Below are 21,262 nucleotides of genomic sequence, written 5' to 3'. Positions count from 1 at the left end.
GATTTTTTTTTTTTTTTTTTTTTATTTGACAGAGAGATCACAAGTAGGCAGAGAGGCAGGCAGAGACAGACAGGAGGAGGAGGCAGGCTCCCTGCTGAGCAGAGAGCCCGATGCGGGACTCGATCCCAGGACCCTGAGATCATGACCTGAGCCGAAGGCAGAGGCTTTAACCACTGAGCCACCCAGGCGCCCCCTCTTTACATCTTTAAATGTTGGCAGACATAATGAGAGTTTTGATGAGTATCATCATGTCATTCTGTCGATTTAATGCATCTTTGTTAATCTGTTTTATAGGTCCCTTTAGATGGGATGTAATACAGCAGAAGTCTTTTCATCAAAAGGATTAATGCCTGCATTATCATTTCTGCAATAAAACAGAAAGTCAAGTGGTGGAGGCCACAGACACCTCAAACCTGGATTCCACAATTCTACATTAAGTGCTGGAGTTTTTATTACTCTGCTGTTGGAAAGCCTTTGCCAATGCTTACAAGGAACTGCTTATCCCTGCTTCTCTGGGTCCTGTTTGATGGAGGTCTCCTAACACCCCTTCAACCACAGCCACAACAGACTTTAGCCACAGAACCAACAGAAAATGTTATCCACCTGCCAGGGCGCCGGCCACATTTCCAACGAGTTAAACGGGGCTGGGTATGGAATCAATTTTTTGTGCTGGAGGAATACATGGGCTCCGAGCCTCAATATGTGGGAAAGGTAATGGCGTTTCTTTTGACAACCACTTGATAGCAAGGGGGATTATGCATTGTGTATTGTGTGTGGATGTTTTGCACAGGAGTTGAACAAACCAGTGACTAGAACACTGGGATTGAAATCCAAGAGACCTGGTTTCTCTTCCTGACTCAGTGGCCCGGGTAAGCTTTGGAATATCATTTAATCGTTCTTTACCTCAATTCTCCCTGGTTATTTTAATAAAATTAATATATATTTTTTCCTAATTTTTTCTTTAATTTTAACATTCTTTGCTAAAGACAAAACGCTAAGATATTAAGTGTCATTAAAAGTGGTGTTATAGCACATTATTGCTCACAGACATTCTGAAACTATTTACCAAGAAGAGACATAGGGAAAAAAAAAACAAAACAGGCATAAATATTCTAAACTACCGTTGATATCCTTGAATGAGCAGGATGCCTTCCTTCCCCCGCCCCTTAAAAACATGACATACCATTTGAAATGTGGTTTGAAGTATTTGACGTGGCTTGCTTATACTTTATAAATTATTTATTTATTACATGTTTTGCAAGCTCTTTATGAAGCTATGTATGGCCAAAGTAATAAGTGTTGGAACCCAAGTACGTACACCTCAGTCTCTGACACAGCATGCCACTTTTAAATCTTACTGTAAATTCACAGAAATTTTTTTTCCACAAAATAATTGATGGCAACTCTTCCTCTCAGCACATTTATACTTTACTGCTATTTTCCTTACATAAAATATTTGGCCCTTGTCTAGAATGGATATAATTTATCATTGCCACCAAATTTTTTCTAGAAAAATGAATATTTTATTTTGTTACTAACTGTCCTTAAATCTAAAAGATTTTGTCATGGTTTTAATAAAAACATATATGCTTGAAAGCAAAACAAAGCAAAATAGAGCAGAACATATATGCTTGAAGAGAGTTTAGAATAAATCCAAAAACAGAAATGGAAAACTATAGCAGAAGAAGTCCTAGGAAGCTGATCTAGAAGCATGTCTCTATTGCACATTAATGTCCTCAGAGCTTTCTGGAAGCCTAAACTAATGAGAAATAGGATGAGTCTTATGATTCCAGTGGTAGGTAAAAGGAAGCAAATCCATCAAGATTTAAGTTATTTACACTATATTTTTTGAATGTACCTTTTAGAAATATATTTACAGAATACCAAATAATATAGTGGAAAAGATCTTCAAAAGAGCCTTTGTTGAAAATGAACAGACAGCCAGGGTTTCCTGAGGTATACGGGGCCCCAGGCAAATATTTTCTGTGGGATACCTATCTCTATATAAAGTTGGAGTCATGCCAAGTCAGTCTTTGAGTACCATTCTGGCGGTCTAATTTTTAGTGATTTTGTAAAAAATACACTATGTCATTAGCACAGGCTATCTCCACAGATCACTTGCTAGGAATCGGGATCTAGTCATGTGACCCTGGGACAACTCCATACATGTTAGTCCTGGAGCTCCACAGAGTATCTGATAAACCCCAAATTAAGTAGAAAGTCAGAGAGTGCCTTCACGGGGACAAGTGGACACTAAGGCCCAAGCAGTTCTAGTCAAGCCCATGACACCCCACCCAGATGGCACTGCTGTCCATAAATAGACCTGGGAAAAAGAAGGGTCTCAGGAAATTTTGAAGAAAGCACTCCAAAACATAGAAGCTCCAACATTACTCTACATTGCTTTTGCTTATATGATTCCTCTATATGACCGTGAAATACAATAATCTTTATGGTGACATAATTTCATGTTCTGGAACACTTGTTTCTTATGAGTTAATATAATATAAGGATCAAGTTTTGGAATCTAAGACAGATGGATAGGCAGCATAGCTCTGAAACTCTGCCTCATGGGTATTAATATTCTCAGCTCTGCTTATGATGGAAACTAGACATCATGTTGAGGTTCCTGGCAAGAATATAATAAGAAAGTGTTCTCTCTGATTTTGATGGAAGCAGATTCATAGCCTTTAGTTGCCTGAATCCGAAGTAAAAAGATTGTTGAAAAATTAATGAAACCGACTTTTATTCTTAGAAAGAGTCGCATTTCACCTAGGAATTGCATATCCAAATTTTGTTTGATTCTCTTGAATCATATCTTTGTAATTGCTAATATAGTATAGAATTCATCCAATCCACTTCAAAGATGAATTAGCATTTTATACATAGACTGTAAAGGAGTAGATCTAAAATCTATTATTAAATGAAAACATTATTTTCAGTCACACATTTGTAACGCGTGACGAGAACCTGTGGCTTTCCCACAATGCATGTTCCTAATGCAAATGAAACAGTAGGAGCCCCAGTTTCCTTTCCACATGGAAACTAAAGTTTAATTAAGTTTGTCATGGTGAGTCAAGATGGGGGAATAGTAATAACATCGGGACCGATTCAAGTCATTATATATATGTGTGCAAACATATATAAATATATTTATGCTTCTGTTTCTTTTTAGAAAGGCACTGAGACAGTTCTCAGAAAAATAAAATATCATAAATAATGTAGAATTCCAGATGAAGCAGGAAGGCAGATGCAAAAGTGCCAAGCATAGTGGTGGTAGTGGATTGGTTAAATACGTAGTAGATTAGTAAAATAAAACTGAACTTCCATAATTGAGCTTCATATTTAATCTTGGGTATTTTGCAGCATCAGCATCTATGGGAAACACTAATTTGTACAGTTCCTATTACTGAAAGTTCCACTTATTGAGAAGAAAAAATCTATGCCCCTAGCTTCAAATCTGAAAGAATTTATACATGTGGAAATGTATAGTCAGGATCCTGAACAGCTTAGTGGACATTAGCATCAACAACTGTTCTATTTAAAAGGAGCAGACGTTAATGTTGACATTCCTTCAAGAAAGAACACACTGTGGTGTTGCTTATAAGGAATATTACTTTACTTTATATACAAATAAATCATAAGAGCTTCCAGAGGTAAAGCCAATAATTCCCTCAAATAGACATTTTGGATTTTCAACAATACTTGGATAAATGTACGATGCATAGTAACACAGAAATTAATTTGATCAGCACAAATTTTAATCCAGGTGCTATCAATTGCTCACAGTTCCCTCTAAAAACAGAAACAAAACTAAACAAAAGTCCACCTGTTATTATTATTTTTTAAGATTTTATTTATTTATTTGACAGAGAGAAATCACAAGTAGGCAGAGGCAGGCAGAGAGAGAGAGGGAAGCAGGTTCCCTGCTGAGCAGAGAACCTGATGTGGGGCTCAATCCCAGGACCCTGAGATCACAGCCCAAGCCTAAGGCAGACGCTTAACCATTGAGCCATCCAGGCGCCCCCAAAAGTCCACCTATTATTAAACACACACACACACACACACACGGTGTACACAAACACATACTCACAGAGTAAGCTGGATGCTTGCACAAACATGTATAACTGGGTGCCTATATCTGTGTAGTACTACTTTATATCATAGCCTCAAAGCTGTGTATCAAGAAAATGCTGCCCAGTTATCCACAAAGAATAATTTAGGAAATTGAGTTGTCATTTCAGATGATCTTTGTTAGCAGTAATTCTTACATTTAAATTGTTTAAAATGGCAAAAAGATTAAAAATGGAAACATACATAAACCCTAAATTCTGGAGGCATTGAGAATGCATTACAATTTGAAAAAGTGTTAAGCCTGGTAGGGATCAATCTAATTATGAAGGTCGCTAGATTATAATTGTAATCAGTAAGCTTTACTTAGTGCTTACCTTGGGCACTGTTTTAATTGTTTTACCTTCATAAAATTATGTAATCCTCAAAACAACATACGAAGAAGATTTCTAGTAGCTCCATTTCACATATCAGAAAACTGAGACACAGAAGAGTCAGGTAACTGTCCCAGGGCTCCTCAGACAGTAAACGCTGAAACTAGGATTTTAAGTAAGGAAGTTTAGCTCCATTGAACCAAAAAATATCACAGATTGTTATCTTCTAAGGATATTAAGAGCTAATAATAATTTCAATATTCTGTCGAAAGTACTATAGTGGAGATCTTATTGGGGTGGTGGAGCCAAAGGCAAGTCTATGACTACGTCCAGAAGATGGAGGAGTTTAAGAAAGCCTTCACAGATGAGGGACCACCTGAGATGCATCTTGAAGGATGACTCCATTTTTTCAGAAGAGAGAGTCTGAGGGAAAGTTTTATAAGCATTGAGGCTTGAAAATTCCAGATGAGGCTTAGATAACCATATTTCAATATAGTCAGAGAACATGAAGCCAACTGTTTCGGGTAGGTAAATACAGAAAATATTAGGTTCAATTCTAATATCAAGATCATATTTATATATTTGTTTGTTTATACATTGGGGTATAGTTGACAAATAACATTATATTAGTTTCAGGTGTACAACATAATGATTCAATATTTGTATACATTGCAAGATGATCACCGCAATAAAGCTAGTTAATATCTGTCATCATATATCATTACAAAATTTTTTCTTGTAGTTAGGACTTTTAAGATTTACTGTCTTAGGAACATCTGGGTGGCTCAGTCGATTAAGCGTCTGACTCTTGGTTTCAGCTCTGGGTCATGATCTCAGGGTCCTAGGATTAAGCCCCTCACTGGGCAGACCCAGAGTCTGCTGGTGATTCTCTCTCTCTCTTTTCCTTTCCTTCTGCTCCTCTCCATGCTCACTCACTCTCTCTCCCTCTAAAGTAAGTAAATATAATCTAAAAAAAAAAAAAAAAAAAGATTTACTCTCTTAGCAACTATCAAATATTCAACAGAGTATTATTAACTATAGCCTTGTGTGGTATACTATAGTTTTGTTTGTTCTTAAAGGTCCCATGATCCACAAAGATGTCTTGACTGAGGATTCAGATGGACAGAGTTGCAGTTGTAAAATGAGCACTAAAAGCGCCACTTGAAAGACCCATTGGAGGTGGGGGGACAGACATGGAGACAGGGAGAACATAAAGTTGAAGGTTACAGTAGGCCTGACCAGGAAGTAATGCAGAGAATGGGATATTAGAATTGAACATTTAAAAGGTGGACATATTATGAAATATTTCAAGATCTGTCAGTCATGGGAATAGAAAGGATGAGACAAGACATTAACGTATAACTGCATGCAGAGAATGAAATAGTGGGAGAAGTAAAATAAGTGACTCAGATTTCTGACTTTGTTTTCCTAATATCCAGTATAGAACTGGAATTAGAGTAAGAAACAAAATGATCGCTGTTAGACATGGTACATCCACAGTTACTTTTATTTTTTTAAGATTTGCTTATTTTAGAGAGAGACAGTAGGGAGAGCAGAGAAAAAGAGGAAGAGAGAGAGAGTCTTCAAGAAGACTTCCTGCTGAGCACAGAGCCTGGTGCAGGGCTCACTCCCAGGGTCCTGCAACCATGACCTGAGCAGAAATCAAGAGCTCACCACTTAACCAACTGAGCCACCCTGGCAGCCCTCCTTAGGTGTACCCAGGTGAAGTATCTCACAGATATTTAGATATGTTAATCTAGAGTTTGCAAAAGAAGCCTGTGATAGAGATACAGATATAGGAGTAAGTGGTCTACAGGTGGTAAGCAAAATCACACAAATAGGTAACACTCTCTGGGAAAACCTCAGAGAAGGTATGTGAATCCTGACTTTTAACGGAAGAGCAAGTGAAGAAGAATTAGGTAGATCTATATAATAAGAAGCAAAACACAAATATTAAAATAGTGCAATGGCGGGGCACCTGGGTGGCTCAGTGCGTTAAGCCTCTGCCATCAGCTCAGGTCATGATCCCAGCGTCCTTGGATCGAGCCCCGCATCGGGCTCTCTGCTCTGTGGGGAGCCTCCTTCCCCCCCCTCTCTCTGCCTGCCTCTCTGCCTACTTGTGATCTCTCTCTCTGTCAAATAAATAAATAAAATTTAAAAATAAAATAAAATAAAATAAAATAAAATAGTGCAATGGAAAATAAACTGAAAGTTTTGAGAGTAAGAAATGACAAACAAGGGTTGAAATTCACAGGTCGGTTAAATAATGACTGTAAAAGTCTCTTCTCGTTTTGTCAGTGAGCCAGAGGTGACCTTTGTCAAAATGGTTTAAATGATTTTCTTTAGACCTTAAAGAAAAAGAAAGGAATGGGTACAGCCAATAGATACAAAAAGAGATTGATCTTTGCCTTATTTATATGCCTGGCTTGATCTGATTGGCATTTTATTAGGGTTCTCCAAATAAAACCAACAGGATGTGTGTGTGTGTGTGTGTGTGAGCGCGCGCATGTGCGTGTGTGTTCGTGCGCGTGTGTGTATGTGTACATATGCCTATATATGTATATGCATTTATGGAGAAACAAAGAGAGAGAGGATTTTATTTTAGGGGATTGCTTCCCCATGGTTGTGGAGATTCAAGTCCAAAATCTGCAAGATAGGCTTGCAAGCATGCAACTCAGGGAAGAGCTGCAGATAAAACGTCAAGGCAATGGTGATAGAATTTCTTTTCTTATTTTGAAATTATATGTAGAGCTCGGTTTTGGATTAGTAAAATAAGGAACAACAAGAAAAAAACAAGAAGAGATAGCATGATAGCTTATTAAAATAGATTTAATTGCATTGCAAAAAATAATTTGTCTATCCAGAATTTCTCTTAAAGTAATAGAATCTTAAAAAAAAATAAGCTAACACAAAACTAAGATGATATTTTGATTCGTGTATATAATCGCTTGCACCCAATAAAAAGGTAAATTATACCATAAAGTTATCCTAAAGTGTTTCAAAGATGTTTCCTTGGCTCAACGTTCTATCTATCTATTCTCTATTTGATGACTCATGAGTCAGGTAGTTTTGTTACTTACTTATTTATTTAGTTAGTTAGTTGTGTGGTTTTTTGAGAAGCCTATTTTCATGGTGCAATTTACTCCTAAAATTTGAGCTTTTGATATCAGAGTAATTCTTTTTCAGTTGAGAGTCAGTGTTCATATCATCAGCCCAATCTTTATACAAAATTGAATGCATCCTCTTGACCTCTGCTTCACTTACATGCCTGAGAAACTTGCAGTGTATTCAAGTACTCTAAGTCAAGATCTTGTTTGCAATCCATTCTGCTGTCAAATGGTCTAACCTTGACTCTAATCAAAGCATCATTATCTACCTGCTCTTTCTGCAGCATAAAACCAGAAGGAGCCATTCTCACTTTTTTCTAAAAGCCTTTTTAGTTAAACCAGATTATTTTATTGCACACTTTGATTCTTAAACATATCTCTAGTGTTATAGTTTTTCTCAAAAGAATGATGCTGTGTTTGAAATAGTCATCTTAGATATGATTAGATAGCAATACCTTTAAAAGGAAAATTGACATGGAATCTGAACAAATAACACCATATACTAAAGTTCTTATCAAACAGTTAATGCCCATTGTATGTCAGTTCTTCTCTCTCCTTTACAATTTATTTCTTGCTTCTAGCATACTAGTTGCTCATAATAGCTGTGCCATAAAGGTTTAATGTATTTATTTAATTGAATTGTCAGGGCCTTGAATGAAATTCAGCTATCTTTAAATCAATATACAAATCCTTAAAAACAGCATTTCAAAAATAGCGTGGACAGCATGAAGATTTGATAATCACTTACCGTTTGTTTTTTCTTCTTTTTTATTTTTCTCCTCTTCTCCTTCCTCTTCCTCCTGTTGCTGTCTTTCCACCCTCCCTCTAATTATTTTTCTACCATTCTGTTTCTTCTAACCATTTCTTTGTATTATATGTAGCCCAATATAGTTACTTAAAAGCTAGGGTAAAGAGTTGGGAGGCTTTGATTCTAATTCCAGCTCTTTTAATAATGACCCACATGAAACTACTTAAGCACATGTGTGTCCACTCATATGACTAATAATGTAGCGTGATATATCACATACCCAGATTTTATTTTCATCATGAAGATCTTAAATGCATTTGTCCCAAACTTTACAATACAATTCATTGTATGTGCATGTATGTATATGTGCACATACGTTTAGACATTTTTTCCCTGTAAAATACTAGTTGGATTCTTCAGGAAACAGTGTTCTCTCTATGGCTAACATTGATGAACCCCTACAACTTGCATATTATATCAGGTGATAAGACCTAGGATCCAATGCAATGATTGGGGAAGTAACTGGAAAGGCCACCATATGAACGGATAACAGAAAAATAGGGACTACAGAGTGATCTGAATAATACAGATTTTGAATTTAATGTTCTCCACTTCTAACAACATTGACTTTGTGAGTATATGTCACAGTTATGCCATTCAAACATGCACTTGAAATATAAATGGATTATTTTGGTACACTTTTAGCATAATCTATATGTATGTAAAGATCCTTCCTGTTTCTTAACTCTAAAAAGGGAGAAACCACTGTCATAAAAAGTACCATCTGTATATATTTCATTGTTCATGAGGCACCACATAGTCCATGTCTATTGACATTTAGTCAATAGAAATAACATATGAAATTACTATGATAAAAGCATACCTTTTCTACTCCTGCATTTCCCAGAGAGATTGCATAAAGGAGATTTTCTATAGAGCTTATATTAGTGTAACACTTTAGAGTAGACGTTTAATGCCTAGTCACACCCATTAAAGCATGTTGTTGTTTCTTATTGTTGTTGTTTTATGTCAACCTTCAAGAATTGTTAGTCTTGGGGCTCCTGGGTGGCTCAATGACTTAAGCGTCTGCCTTCAGCTCAGGTCATGATCCCAGGGTTCTGGGATTGAGTCCTGCATTGGGCTCCTTGCTCAGTGAGGAGCCTGTTTCTCCCTCAGTCTGCTGTTCCCTCTGCTTGTGCTTTCTCTCTCTCTCTCTCTCTCTCTCTCTGACAAATAAATAAATAAATAAAATCTTAAAAAAAAAAAAGGAAGAGAAGAAAAGACAAGAACTGTTAGTCTCTCACAGTTTCATGGATGTTAGAAGACTTGAGATGACTGGGTCGGAGAAAAGGGACATTACTGCTCCCAGCACAGCAAGCAGCATGAACGTCTGCATATTTGACTCAGTTCCCATTGCCCGATGTGCCGTATGGACGAAAGAGACCCAGATGGATGCCAGCTCTTTCCATGGGTTGCATTTATTGAGAGGAAGCCTGATAACACCTGCCGTTTGTTTGGGAGGGAGACGTTACCCATGTTTTAGTGGGTAGGAAGCATGACTGATCTTTACTTTGGAAGAAGACACTATCTCATCTTTTCAAAGTTATTTGTTATATATACATTCTTGAAAATATAGTCTTGAAAAAAGGTCATTTAGTGCTTTCTGGGCAAGGCCTGCAGGGCTGTGAGAGATGAGGAAGAATTGTCTCCCGGTGCTTTTAGTACATTGCCTTACTAAACTGACACCATGTAATGTGGTGACAAAGTTAAAAACAATTTAAAATATTTCAGCAAGTGAACTGAACTGCTTTTCCAGTAGTCAAACGATGACTCCTTCTCTTTCTCCCTCTCTTTTTTGAAGCAACTTAAAAAAAATTTAAAAAAAATCAGTTCTCTCAGAGCATGCATTCTCTTTCATTCTGAATCTAGATTTAGGATTATAAATAAAAAGAAGGTTGGACCTCAAGTTTAATTCAGGCTCTTAGTGATGTTAATCTCACAAATTAACTATCTTCTCAGTACGTATAACCTTTTCAGTATACCTATGTATTTTTCTTATCCAGGTGATAGGAGATAACTTATTTTTCAGCCATTGGTATGAATAATTGTTTGGGAGATAGCCTCATAATTATATTGATGGTCTCATTCCTTGATTAAAATGTCTGAATGACTTTTTCATCACAAACAGTGATTTATTGTGATAAAAAGTAGAGAATTATATAGAATTAAATTTCTCTTTATTTGACAAAGTATTCAGTGCTACTGAATTTTGAAATGACCAGAGAGTTATAGGATGTTATGGTATTTTAGGCCACTTATTATAAAGGATTTCAGATTGTAATTCATAATGTTGTTTCAGAGTGCTGGGCATTAAAAGAGGACAATGGTATTTTCCCATGATATATAAAAGCTCTAAATACAACTTTTTGCTGAGTAGACTTAGACACTAAACAAGGAATTGGTAGTACGGAAAGATGGAATTACAGTTGTATTGACTATGTCAGCTACTGTTTTAACTTTTGAGGTCATCCCCAAAGGACCAGTAATGTCACTTTAAAAAGCAAAATCAATCAATCAATAATAATAATAATATATTAATACACAAGGAAAAGTGTACTTTGAAAATAAACCCAGACAATAAGACATGTTTCAAAACCAACCCTCCAGTAATTTTTTTGCTTTGATTAAAGTATTTTCAGCATCAAATAGAGAAATATTTATACTATTTTTACATGATTATAATCAGAAAAAAAATTAAATTTCTGTGCCCAACATGGGGCTCGAACTCATAACTCCGAGATCAAGAGTCTCATGCTCCACAAACTGAGCCAGGGCAAGCCTTCGCAGGACATCTTTTTTTTGTTTCACAACTGTCTACAAATGAGAACACTGATTGTTTCCCTTAAATCTGCAGTTGCCTTCACGTAGTGCCACTGTATTCACTTAACTGGAAACACACAGTGTTTGTGCAAGCTTTCAGGTGTCCAGCATAGTAATTTTATGTAAATGTTTAAACTGTGCATTTCATGGAAAAAATCTAGATTTCGTATTTTAGAAGGACATTGTTTAAATTCAAAGTTTAGAAGGATTAGTTATGATATACATTTTTATCAATATGTGCAATCATGCGCTCATTAATTTGTCAGGAATATTTCTGGCTTTTTTCTCCACTGATTAAATTGTTCTGTAACATACAATCTTTGATTAAGAATCAAACTTTAGTTATTATATGGGATATCGAATATATTTAAGAAATAATTATCTAATTTTTATTATTCAGTCTGTTTTGAATGATGGTCTTATTTGTATTTCCAAGGTGATGCTTTTATTAATGTCTATGAATACATACTACTAAGTGAAATTTTTTGGATCAAACAATGATCAAGAGTAGCTATTAAATTAATAATTATGCGACTGAGTAGGGAAATATTCCAGTTCAATTAAGTAAAATAATTGCTTACAGAAAAATAATTATGAATGCTCTCAGTACACGATGCTTCCTGGGTGAGAATTTTGAAGAACAAAGAAGATATAGATAATGGATAAAAGCTGGGATTGTGAGAATTTTAGGATGAGTAAAATGTGAGCTAGGACAGAGTGAATATTGTCAGGAGTGAAAATTACAGGTTTCCATATACTCCCCTTAAGTACCAGGTTTCAAAAATCCAGACCTACAAAATCCGATGATTCTTACTTGCTGTTTTGAGATTATAAGAAAACAAGTCTTCATGTGCCAATGGACTGGGATGTCCAGTCCTTTCCGTGCGATTTGCACGTGTCATGAGTCAGTAGCCCAAGCAGCTGCTTCTGCGGGGAGTGATGGACAGGCTACAGCAATGTCTTCATCCCAGGACGACCTGGCCTTGCACAGCAGGTCTCTGCTGACTCTCTAAGGCCGGGGTTTCTCCTCGTGATGCAAAGCAATAATCCACTTGGGTTTAGGGTTATGACTGATGTCAGAGTAAAATTATTAATAGCACCCATTTTTACTTTCAAAAGTGTTCTTGTTGGATGACAAATTATATGGCTACCTGAGTGTGTACATCATTTAGAAAACTGCCTGGGCCTCAAAGGCTATGACCACATGGTTATGGCTCTATTAAATCACACACGTACACTCAGCTATTTTGCCCGGGGCATGCCCACTGCAGTTGATTGGCAGAGCGTCTAGAATCAGTCGCATTCTAGGCCTAAAATAACATCGTTCTCCCTCGGTCTACTATTGGTTTTGACACCGAATTTTCCTGATCATTATGGTGATTTTTCTCTTAAGGGCACCTTTATTCTTATGACCATTTGGTATTAGTCAAGGACTCTTCATACCTTGAACTTACTTAATCATGTTAATAGCCTCTACGTTACTGCCAGAAAATTATTCTGTTTTTTTTTTTCTTTTTTATGAACTTTCAGATGAAATAAGTAACTAGAGAGAAGTTCAATCTAACTTTAACAATCAGTTTTGGCTAAGACTTAGGCAGCCCTTGCCAAACCAAAATGTCTTGTTAGAAAATTCTGCCTTTCCAGTGGTGAAGTTCTATACTGCATATTTGCATAACTGAAGTACACATTCTATTCGTTCTTTGTAGAACTGAGAAAAAGTTTGGCCTAAAGGTAAATCCTAGTTTTCTTCTGGGAAAGCAGAAAACTAAAATATAAATAAATAAATAAATAAATAAAGGCAGAAAACTAGAAAGTTTCTAGTTAGAATTTTCTAGCTTAAAGTACATAAAAGTCAAAACTCTGCCAGATACCTACTAATATTATGGTGGGAGTTAATTTAACTATAAGTTTGCAGGTTTCTCCAGCTCTAAGAATTATCTCCAACTCTTATAGAATTTGAGTAAATGAAGTTGGAATAAAAGAGATAACGGAGGGGCGCCTGGGTGGCTCAGTGGATTAAGCTGCTGCCTTCAGCTCAGGTCATGATCCCAGAGTCCTGGGATCGAGCCCCGCATTGGGCTCTCTGCTCTGTGAGGAGTCTGCTTCCTCCTCTCTGCCTGCCTCTCGCCGACTTGTGATCTCTGTCTGTCAAATAAATATATAAAATAAATCTTAAAAAAAAAAAAAGATAACAGAATGGAGATGGCAATTCTAGAAAAGTTTCTTGAAGGAGTAGGATTTCGGGTGTTTAGTGCAAGTGATCTATATTACAGCTTTGAGGTAAAGTACAAAGGAAGACTAAATAGTGTCCTTGAACAAGGTGGACAGTTTTTGCAAAAACTACATTATGAGAGATGAGCATGACCAAATAAAGGACAAGAATTTTTAAAATAACGAGTATAAGTCCTCCAAGTTCTAGCCCAATATGATTACCCTGACACTCTTGGAAACTACTCCAGCTTCTGTAAAATGGTGCAAGGTCATTTTCAATAGCAGTGGAAGATTGTTCTTACCAGCTGTAAAATAAAATTTTGGTGTGAAAGAGATAGGGACTGGAGCGCCTTGGTGGCACCGTTGGTTGAGTGACTCACACTTGGTTTCAGCTTCACTTGTGATCCCATGGTCCTGGGACTGAGACTCAAGTGAGGCTCTGCGTTCAGCACAGAATTGGCTTAAGAGTCTCTCTCCCTTTCCCTCTGCCTCTCCCACTCATGCTCTAACTAAAATAAAATAAATAAATCTTTAAAGAAAAAAGAGAGGTAAGGACAAAGGCATTGGAGACTATGGCTTTTATTCTGGCTTAGGAATAATAAGAATGGGAAATAGTTGAGAACTCGTGAGGTATGGGGTAATAGAGTAAATATAGGAAGAGAGATATGATATTAAAAATTTCATTCATCATTTAATATTTTCTGATCTCTGTGTGGAAAGTATTTTGGAATTATTCATCATTAATTCTCTCCATACACCCAAGAGGGGAGTACTGTTGTTTTCTGTATGTTGAGGAAAAGAAAGTAGAAGTGAAGTTCAGTTATTTGTCACGGGTAACTTATAACATTGGAGAGCTGGGGTCCAAAAGTAAGTCTCCCTGACTATGAAGCCAGAGTAGTAGTCACTATGGTAGAGGGGAGGGGTGCCTGCCCATGAAGCATTTGACTTTTGACAGTGCTTAAAATGCTTTCTGACACATAAAGCATATTAAAGAGTTAAGCAAGCTCCCAAATGAAACAGGCTGTTGGTGAAAAGCTCAAGGAAGGCACGTAGCATCACACATACTATTCATTCTCATGATGTCACTTTCAAGGAGATAAAAAGATGCTGTTGAATGAGCTATAACTTAAGACATATGTTAATTCAGTCCCTGAAGAAGGACATCACAATTACTCAATTATTGGATAAAGAACATCCAAGGGAGTTTATATTTCAGTGGAAATGTAGAGCTTTGGAGCACGGCTTATAAGGCCCCACTCCTTTTTTTCTAGTTGAATCAGAAATGCAGAGTGGTACTTCCGATATCCTTCTTCATTTATCCAGGATGATTTTTTTTTTCTTAAGAAAAATTTTCTCATATTTCTTAAACAAAACTGAAACAGTAAACTGAAAATATGATCATTAGATAAACACATGTATTAGAGATAAAACCTTTTTCAAATATCTATTTTAAAATTATGCAAGTATAAAACATTTTGCTACATAAATTGTAGATGGCAAAATATACAGTGATAAATTTCTAAGAGGTTTTGAGCTCTGTTTTCAGTGGTTCCCTGATTGGAACTTATGCTGTTAATATGTTGTTATTTTATTTTATTATTTTTTTTATTTTGCTTACTTATGTGATAGAGTATTTAAAATCTCATTCTCATGCTCCAACAAATTCAAGAAAAATTTAACAAGTGTAATAAATATTTATTAAAGATTCCACAAAGCTTGACAAAGAAAGAGATGTGGAAAACACCAAACATATATACCATTTGCCAAAACAATTTAAAATACAAGTTATTGGTTGTTAAAGAAAAACAAATCATGCGAATGAAAACAAAATCAGTAAAATTTGAAATTTTCCTGTCTCCTTAGAAAGCAAAGTGGTGAAATAGGCAAGCAAAAATATCACCTCAGTGTTTGTACACACACACAAAAATGTCAAAATTAAATTTCAGGTCTGCCCCTCTCTACAACTGATTATGTGTCTTTGTGAATGGAAGGGAGGCCAGAGGGAGGCAGGGTGGGCTGTCATAGATGAACGGTTCCCAAGAAAATATTCACAAACACTGGCTGGAAGCAGAAGATAATCACACATAGCTTTCAGTTGGCAGTTATGTTTATTGAAGTGAAACCAATGAATTATAAAATAAACAACAAGACCCCTATTCCTTCATTGTTGTGAGGATTTGTGGAAATGATGTAGCAGAAACATACTTTAAGTCAGATGATGAGAAATGAAGAAAATCAAAGAAAAATAAAATTTAATAGATGGCATTGTTGATTTTTACTTGTGCTTTGCTTGGGCAGAGTGAAGTACTGAGGACGCTTCACGCATCACTTCCTTGACTCCTCACAAGATTTTTAACCACAGGGTTGTGAAATGTGTGAAGCTGTGGCCTACGTGTTTAAATCCCAGGGCAGAATTGCAGTTAAAAGAAAATATTTGATGTGATAAGAGGAATTTCATAGTCTTCAAATCCTTTACTTTCTGTTCTTGGAGACAATGAACGAAACACATAAGCCCCCAAAGTAATATTTTTTAAAGTCTTGCAAGTTTCTCTCTAGAATCATCTATGTGCTTCTCCCAAAATATCTCTTTTCAAACCACACCCTTCCCAATCTCTGAGAAATATTTTCCAACTCTTGTTCTTGCCCAGTATTTCCTTTCACCCTCTTTTCGTCTGATTAGGCATCACAAATGCCCAAGAATTTTTTTTTTTTTTCCTACTTCAGGGTCAAACGTAAAGATCAACGGAGGAGAAATGAATGAAGTGATCCAGACCTCCATCATCTGTGGAGGGTAATAGCGGAAAAGATTAGAAGCTCTTTTACTGTAATAATTTATGCCTCGTCACCTGGGTATTATTATTACAAAGATGACAAAATAACACTGAGAGAAATGCTGTAGGGTAGCCATGGTATGCTGCTCTCGTAAGTGGAGTAAAGTAGTGAAGGATAAGACCCCTGCCTTTTTGAAATGAGCCATGTTGATTTGGTCTATATAACAACAACCAGAAAGTTGACATAGAATCATCTATGTCTTCCCAATTGTATATTCTTTACAGTATACTATGTATAGTGATATTGGATAATTATAGAATAAAAATACTGTGTTTCATTAAAAATGGAACTCGATACGTTTTTGTTTGTTTGTTTTTTTAAGGGATTTTTGCTTAGAATCTAGCTGAGTTTTTCCCCAGACTTGACTTTGTCACAGTAAAGGAAAACAGTAACTACAGACTTAATTATTAAGTGTAGCCCGTGTAGAAGCTCAGAGTTCGAGTTCAAATAATACCAAGAGTGGAGCAGTGGGAGGGCCCTCTTCATGTGGATCCATCTTCAGGAGGAGTCATTCATATCTGCAGTAGCTGTCAGATTTATTTGCTCTCTTCTTTACCTAAAGCAGGAGTCATGTAGGGCTTATCATCCATATCATGATTATATGGAGTAACTGTTACAATAATAAGGAAAGCAGTCTTTCTGATTCTTGCCTGGCAGAGCATGAGTAGCACTTGGATTAGGATATGGAGATATATATATATATATAATTTTTTTTTTGAGAGAGAGAGAGAATGAGAGAGCAAGAGAAGGGGGAGGGTCTGAGGGAGAAGCAGGTTCCCCACTGAGCAGGAAGCCCGATGCTGGACTCAATCCTGGGACTCCAGGATCATGACCTGACCTGAAGGCAGTCGCTTAACCAACTGAGCCACCCAGGTGCCCTGGGCATCTACATTTTTAACATTTTTAACAAGAAACATTTTTAACAAGACACCCTTATGAATCAGATTTAGATGTCAATGATAATTACACTTTGAGAAACTTTGCCGTAGAGCCCAATAAGAACAGTGGTGATAAAATTGTCTCTTACGTGTTAATTTTAAGATCAGTGCACATGGGGCAGATTGCGGATCTCGCAATATTTGTTGGTTTTGTGGTTGAACTCTCAACAGGGAATTTTAGTTTCCAAATTGTCAGCTTTTTCAGAAATTCTCCACGGGAAACAAAGTATTGAGAGCAGACTGTAATTTCCTCAGTTGCTCATAATGTACTACGGAGAAGAGTTTGTAATTGTCACAGCAGTCCAATACCAGCTTAATTCCAGGTGTGTGCAGCTTAAAAGGGTGATGATTGGATAGCAGATGAACTGATATAGTAAGTAGAAAATGTGCATAATGTTTGTCGAGGAGTGTTTGACTGCTGAGATGCGCAATAGAAAGTTTAACTGAATCTTTCTATTTTTTTTCTAAAGATTTTATTTATTTATTTGACAGAGAGAGAGAGATCACAAGTAGGCAGAGAGACAGGCAGAGAGAGGGGGGGGAAGCAGGCTCCCTGCTGAGCAGAGAGCCCGTTGCGGGACTCAATCCCAGGACCCTGAGATCATGACCTGAGCCAAAGGCAGAGGCTTAACCTTTGAGCCACCCAGGTGCCCCTGAATCTTTCTATTAGAAAATCACAATACCACTAGTCAGTAAATTACTAAATTTGTGTAATTTAAGCAAATATGCGTCAACCTGTACTGCCTGTCAGGTTGTATGTTAGACATACAATAAGGAGTTCACACTCGAACATATTTGAAATTATATAAGCACAATACTAAATGTGGAATATTATCTAAGTTATATTATCTAAGTTATAAATGTGAGCAGTTATAGAAATGAGTGGTTAATTCCAGTACAGTGGTGAGGTGGATAAGGGAGTTGGGAAGGTAGGTTAGGAGGGAGAAGTTGTAGAAAACCCAGGGTAGCTTTATATAGTAGGCAATAACTGACATTAATTTTTGATAATAGCAACTCAGTATATATGTATGTATGTATGTATATATTTATCTATTTCCATTTATTTATTTATTTATTTATTTAAATATTTAATTTATTTATTTATTTGATACAGAGAGAGCAAGCACAAGTAGAGGGAGCAGCAGGTAGAGGAAGAGGGAGAAGTAGGCTTCCCTCTCAATGCAGAGATCGATCCCAGGACCCTGGGATCATGACCTGGGCCAAAGGCAGATGCTTAACAACTGAGCCACCCAGGTACCTTGGAACTCAGTATTTAAATCAACCCGTAAGGGAGCTGAACTTGGGCAAGGAAGAAGGAGGAGGACTCAGAATTACTACTGGGTGACATGATCTGGTGTGTGTAGTGGTGTGTAGTGGTATAATGACATAAAGCTCAACTGATAGAAATAATTTTTAAAAAATCATTTTGCAGGAGTTCCTAAATTCTGGAGCCCCGACTTGTGTAGGTAATAGATATGGGCCACTAATCCTCAGCATATGTATATATCAACTCCAGCATATGTATGTATCAATACCAGCCAGGGATATTTAATTCATAAATTTACTAAACTAACCTAAGAATTTGTTGACAATGATTGAATCCATACTCTGCAATGAGAATTATATGCAAATTACTATAGAGTTAATTCAAGCACAAGTAAAAGCAACAAACTATAAATTGTATACTTCATGATGTATAACTCATAAATAATGGAAATTATTTTAGTTTCTGTTTAGAATATTAATAGATTTATCTTTCTCCTAGATATGCAGATTTTCATTGTTGCATAGATGACTGCTACCACAGTTCTGTGCTGGGTTGATACTTAATTTTTTCAGGGTCCTTACTGTTATTTGCAGAATGTTCTTACCAGTTCTGCCTGAAAGTGGTTCTGAATTTTTTTCAATACTTTCTCTAAAGGCTTTTTATTTTGTTTGTTTTTTATGCTCTGCAAAATTTGGGCTAGTTCTTTGCCATGTTAACCTAAATGCTTCATATAGTAATATGCACGTACTTTCTCTCTCTCTCCTTCATTTTGCTCTTTTAGCTCTCTTCTGTTTCTTCCTGTCTCTCTTTCTCTATCTCTCCCTCCCTCCTTTTCCTCTTCTGTCTCTCCCTTCCTTCAACTTCTTCAACTCCATATCTTAGGCATTCAATGTTTTCTCTCTGGTTTTGTTATTTTCTCTAATCAATAGATTATTCCTTTACCAAGAAAAAAATATGACTAGATTTTATTTTATTTTATTTTATTTATTTTTTAAAATATTTTATTTATTTATTTCACATAGCAAGAGCAGCAGAGGGAGAGGAAGAAGCAGACTCCCTGCTGAGCAGGGAGCCTGATATGGGACTCAGTCCCAAGACCCCGGGATCATGACCTGAGCCAAAGGCAGACACTTAACCAACTGAGCCACCCAGGTACCTATGACTAGATTTTTTTTTATTTTTATTTTTTTAAGACTTTATTTATTTATTTCACAGACATAGATCACAAATAGGCAGAGAGGCAGGCAGAGAGGAGGAAGTGGGCTCCCTGCTGAGCAGAGAGCCCGATATGGGGCTGGATCCCAGGACCCCAGGATCATGACCCAAGCCAAAGGCAGAGGCTTTAACCCACTGAGCCACTCAGGCACCCCCCCATGACTAGATTTTAAACTAAAAACACATTTCCTACACAGTGGCACCATTGTAATTTTCATATGCATTAGTACATTTTAGTGTCAAATGCCCAGTATATAACTCAAATCCCTCCCGAATGAGAAATTTATTGTGCTTAGAGCATAAACTATAAAGAATATGCTAACATCGTCAGTAATCTCTTGAGTTCTTTTTGAGTCTTCACCTCTGCCTTTCCTGGTTTTGTTCTGTTTTGTTTTTATATTATATGACTTCATTCTGTTAGATCTTGTATCTCTACAAATTGAAAAGAATAAACACAGTCAGTTCATCATCTATTTATTTTTACAGCCTTATGATGAAAGAGGAAAGAGATGCCTTCCTTGCCAGATCTAGGTTGTCACTCATACCCGATGCATGGCTAATGTGTGACCAGGGGGAATGGGTGCAATAATTTATCTAGCCTGTGGCATTTGATTAACCGAAAAACAAGGGTGTCCCAACTAGCAACAACCCTCCCCCAGAAGGATATTTATAGAGAGAGGCAAATCTGAAATCTCTCAGAGGAAGGGGATGATACGGATGAACTCTAAAACAAAGTATCTGTTATATGATACAACATTTTTTATCACACTGGTTAGAGCTCAGAGGCATTCAGTGTGGCTACTTCGTACACATTCATCCTGTCATCAGTAAAAAGAGAAAATGCTAGGTTATTGAGTTGTTAAAATATGACTGAGAGGATGAGAATGATTTTAGATATGTTAGGTTGGAGATGATGACCCATAGGAAGAACAATGTGTTAAATGGACTTTGGAGTTTGGTGAGACTTGGAGATACGCATTTGGTTACCAACAGCACAGAGGGGGTACTTAAAAACTGGAGTGGATACAAACATCTGCAAATGGCAGAAATTCGGCTTCAAACCTCTTTTACCCAACTGAGTTCTTGGCACAAATACGTGTCTGGTGATTAGCTGGGGTGAAGAGCATAAGGACTCAGCTTTCAAACTTTCATTGATACTCACAGGCACTATATAGACATCCAGACTTGGATCAGGTGGCTGAAATGTTGGACCCCATTGAGCAGAAAAATCTGTGGACTGTGCCTGAGTAGTGTATATTTTCAGGATTTAGGTTTAAGGTTGTTGGGGGAGATGCCAGCTGAAAGTTAAGAAGGGGCTTCTGGGAGCAGCTGTTTCTAAAGAGACTCACACGTCATCTCTTCCTTGCTTTGGCATCTGAGCAGGTGGGATTTCAACATTTAACCAAGCACCTTCTTGAATAAGCATGAGCAAAATGAGATGTTCTCCACTTTTTGGAAGATATTTCCAAGGTGAAAGCACTTTTCTACCTCCAAAAGTAAAAGAGACAGTAAAAGAGAGTGAACCATAAGGAAGAATTTTCTTTGAATGCAGATGATTTTGTAAATCAGATCTAGTGTGAGACTGTGTCACAATATGGTGGTTAGTATCTTTCAAACATGTG

At 36.8% G+C, this 21,262-nt stretch overlaps 1 protein-coding gene across 2 annotated transcripts in view; it reads left to right on the top strand.

Moving 5' to 3' along the window:
* The first annotated feature begins 480 nt into the window (after nt 1–480).
* LOC111153436 (cadherin 12) overlaps nt 481–21,262 on the top strand; it is a 254,044-nt gene continuing 233,262 nt past the window's right edge. For both annotated transcript variants that reach the window (XM_022512453.1, XM_022512452.1), the window contains exon 1: nt 481–711. In XM_022512453.1, the coding sequence (XP_022368161.1) occupies nt 481–711 (231 nt within the window). The remainder of the gene's footprint in view (nt 712–21,262) is intronic.

This window comes from Enhydra lutris, unplaced genomic scaffold (assembly GCF_002288905.1).
Source record: "Enhydra lutris kenyoni isolate GAN:26980312 unplaced genomic scaffold, ASM228890v2 scaffoldscaffold32, whole genome shotgun sequence".
NCBI lineage: Eukaryota > Metazoa > Chordata > Mammalia > Carnivora > Mustelidae > Enhydra > Enhydra lutris.
The sequence above is the reverse complement of the archived record's forward strand: the minus strand, read 5'-3'. Positions and strand labels throughout refer to the sequence as shown.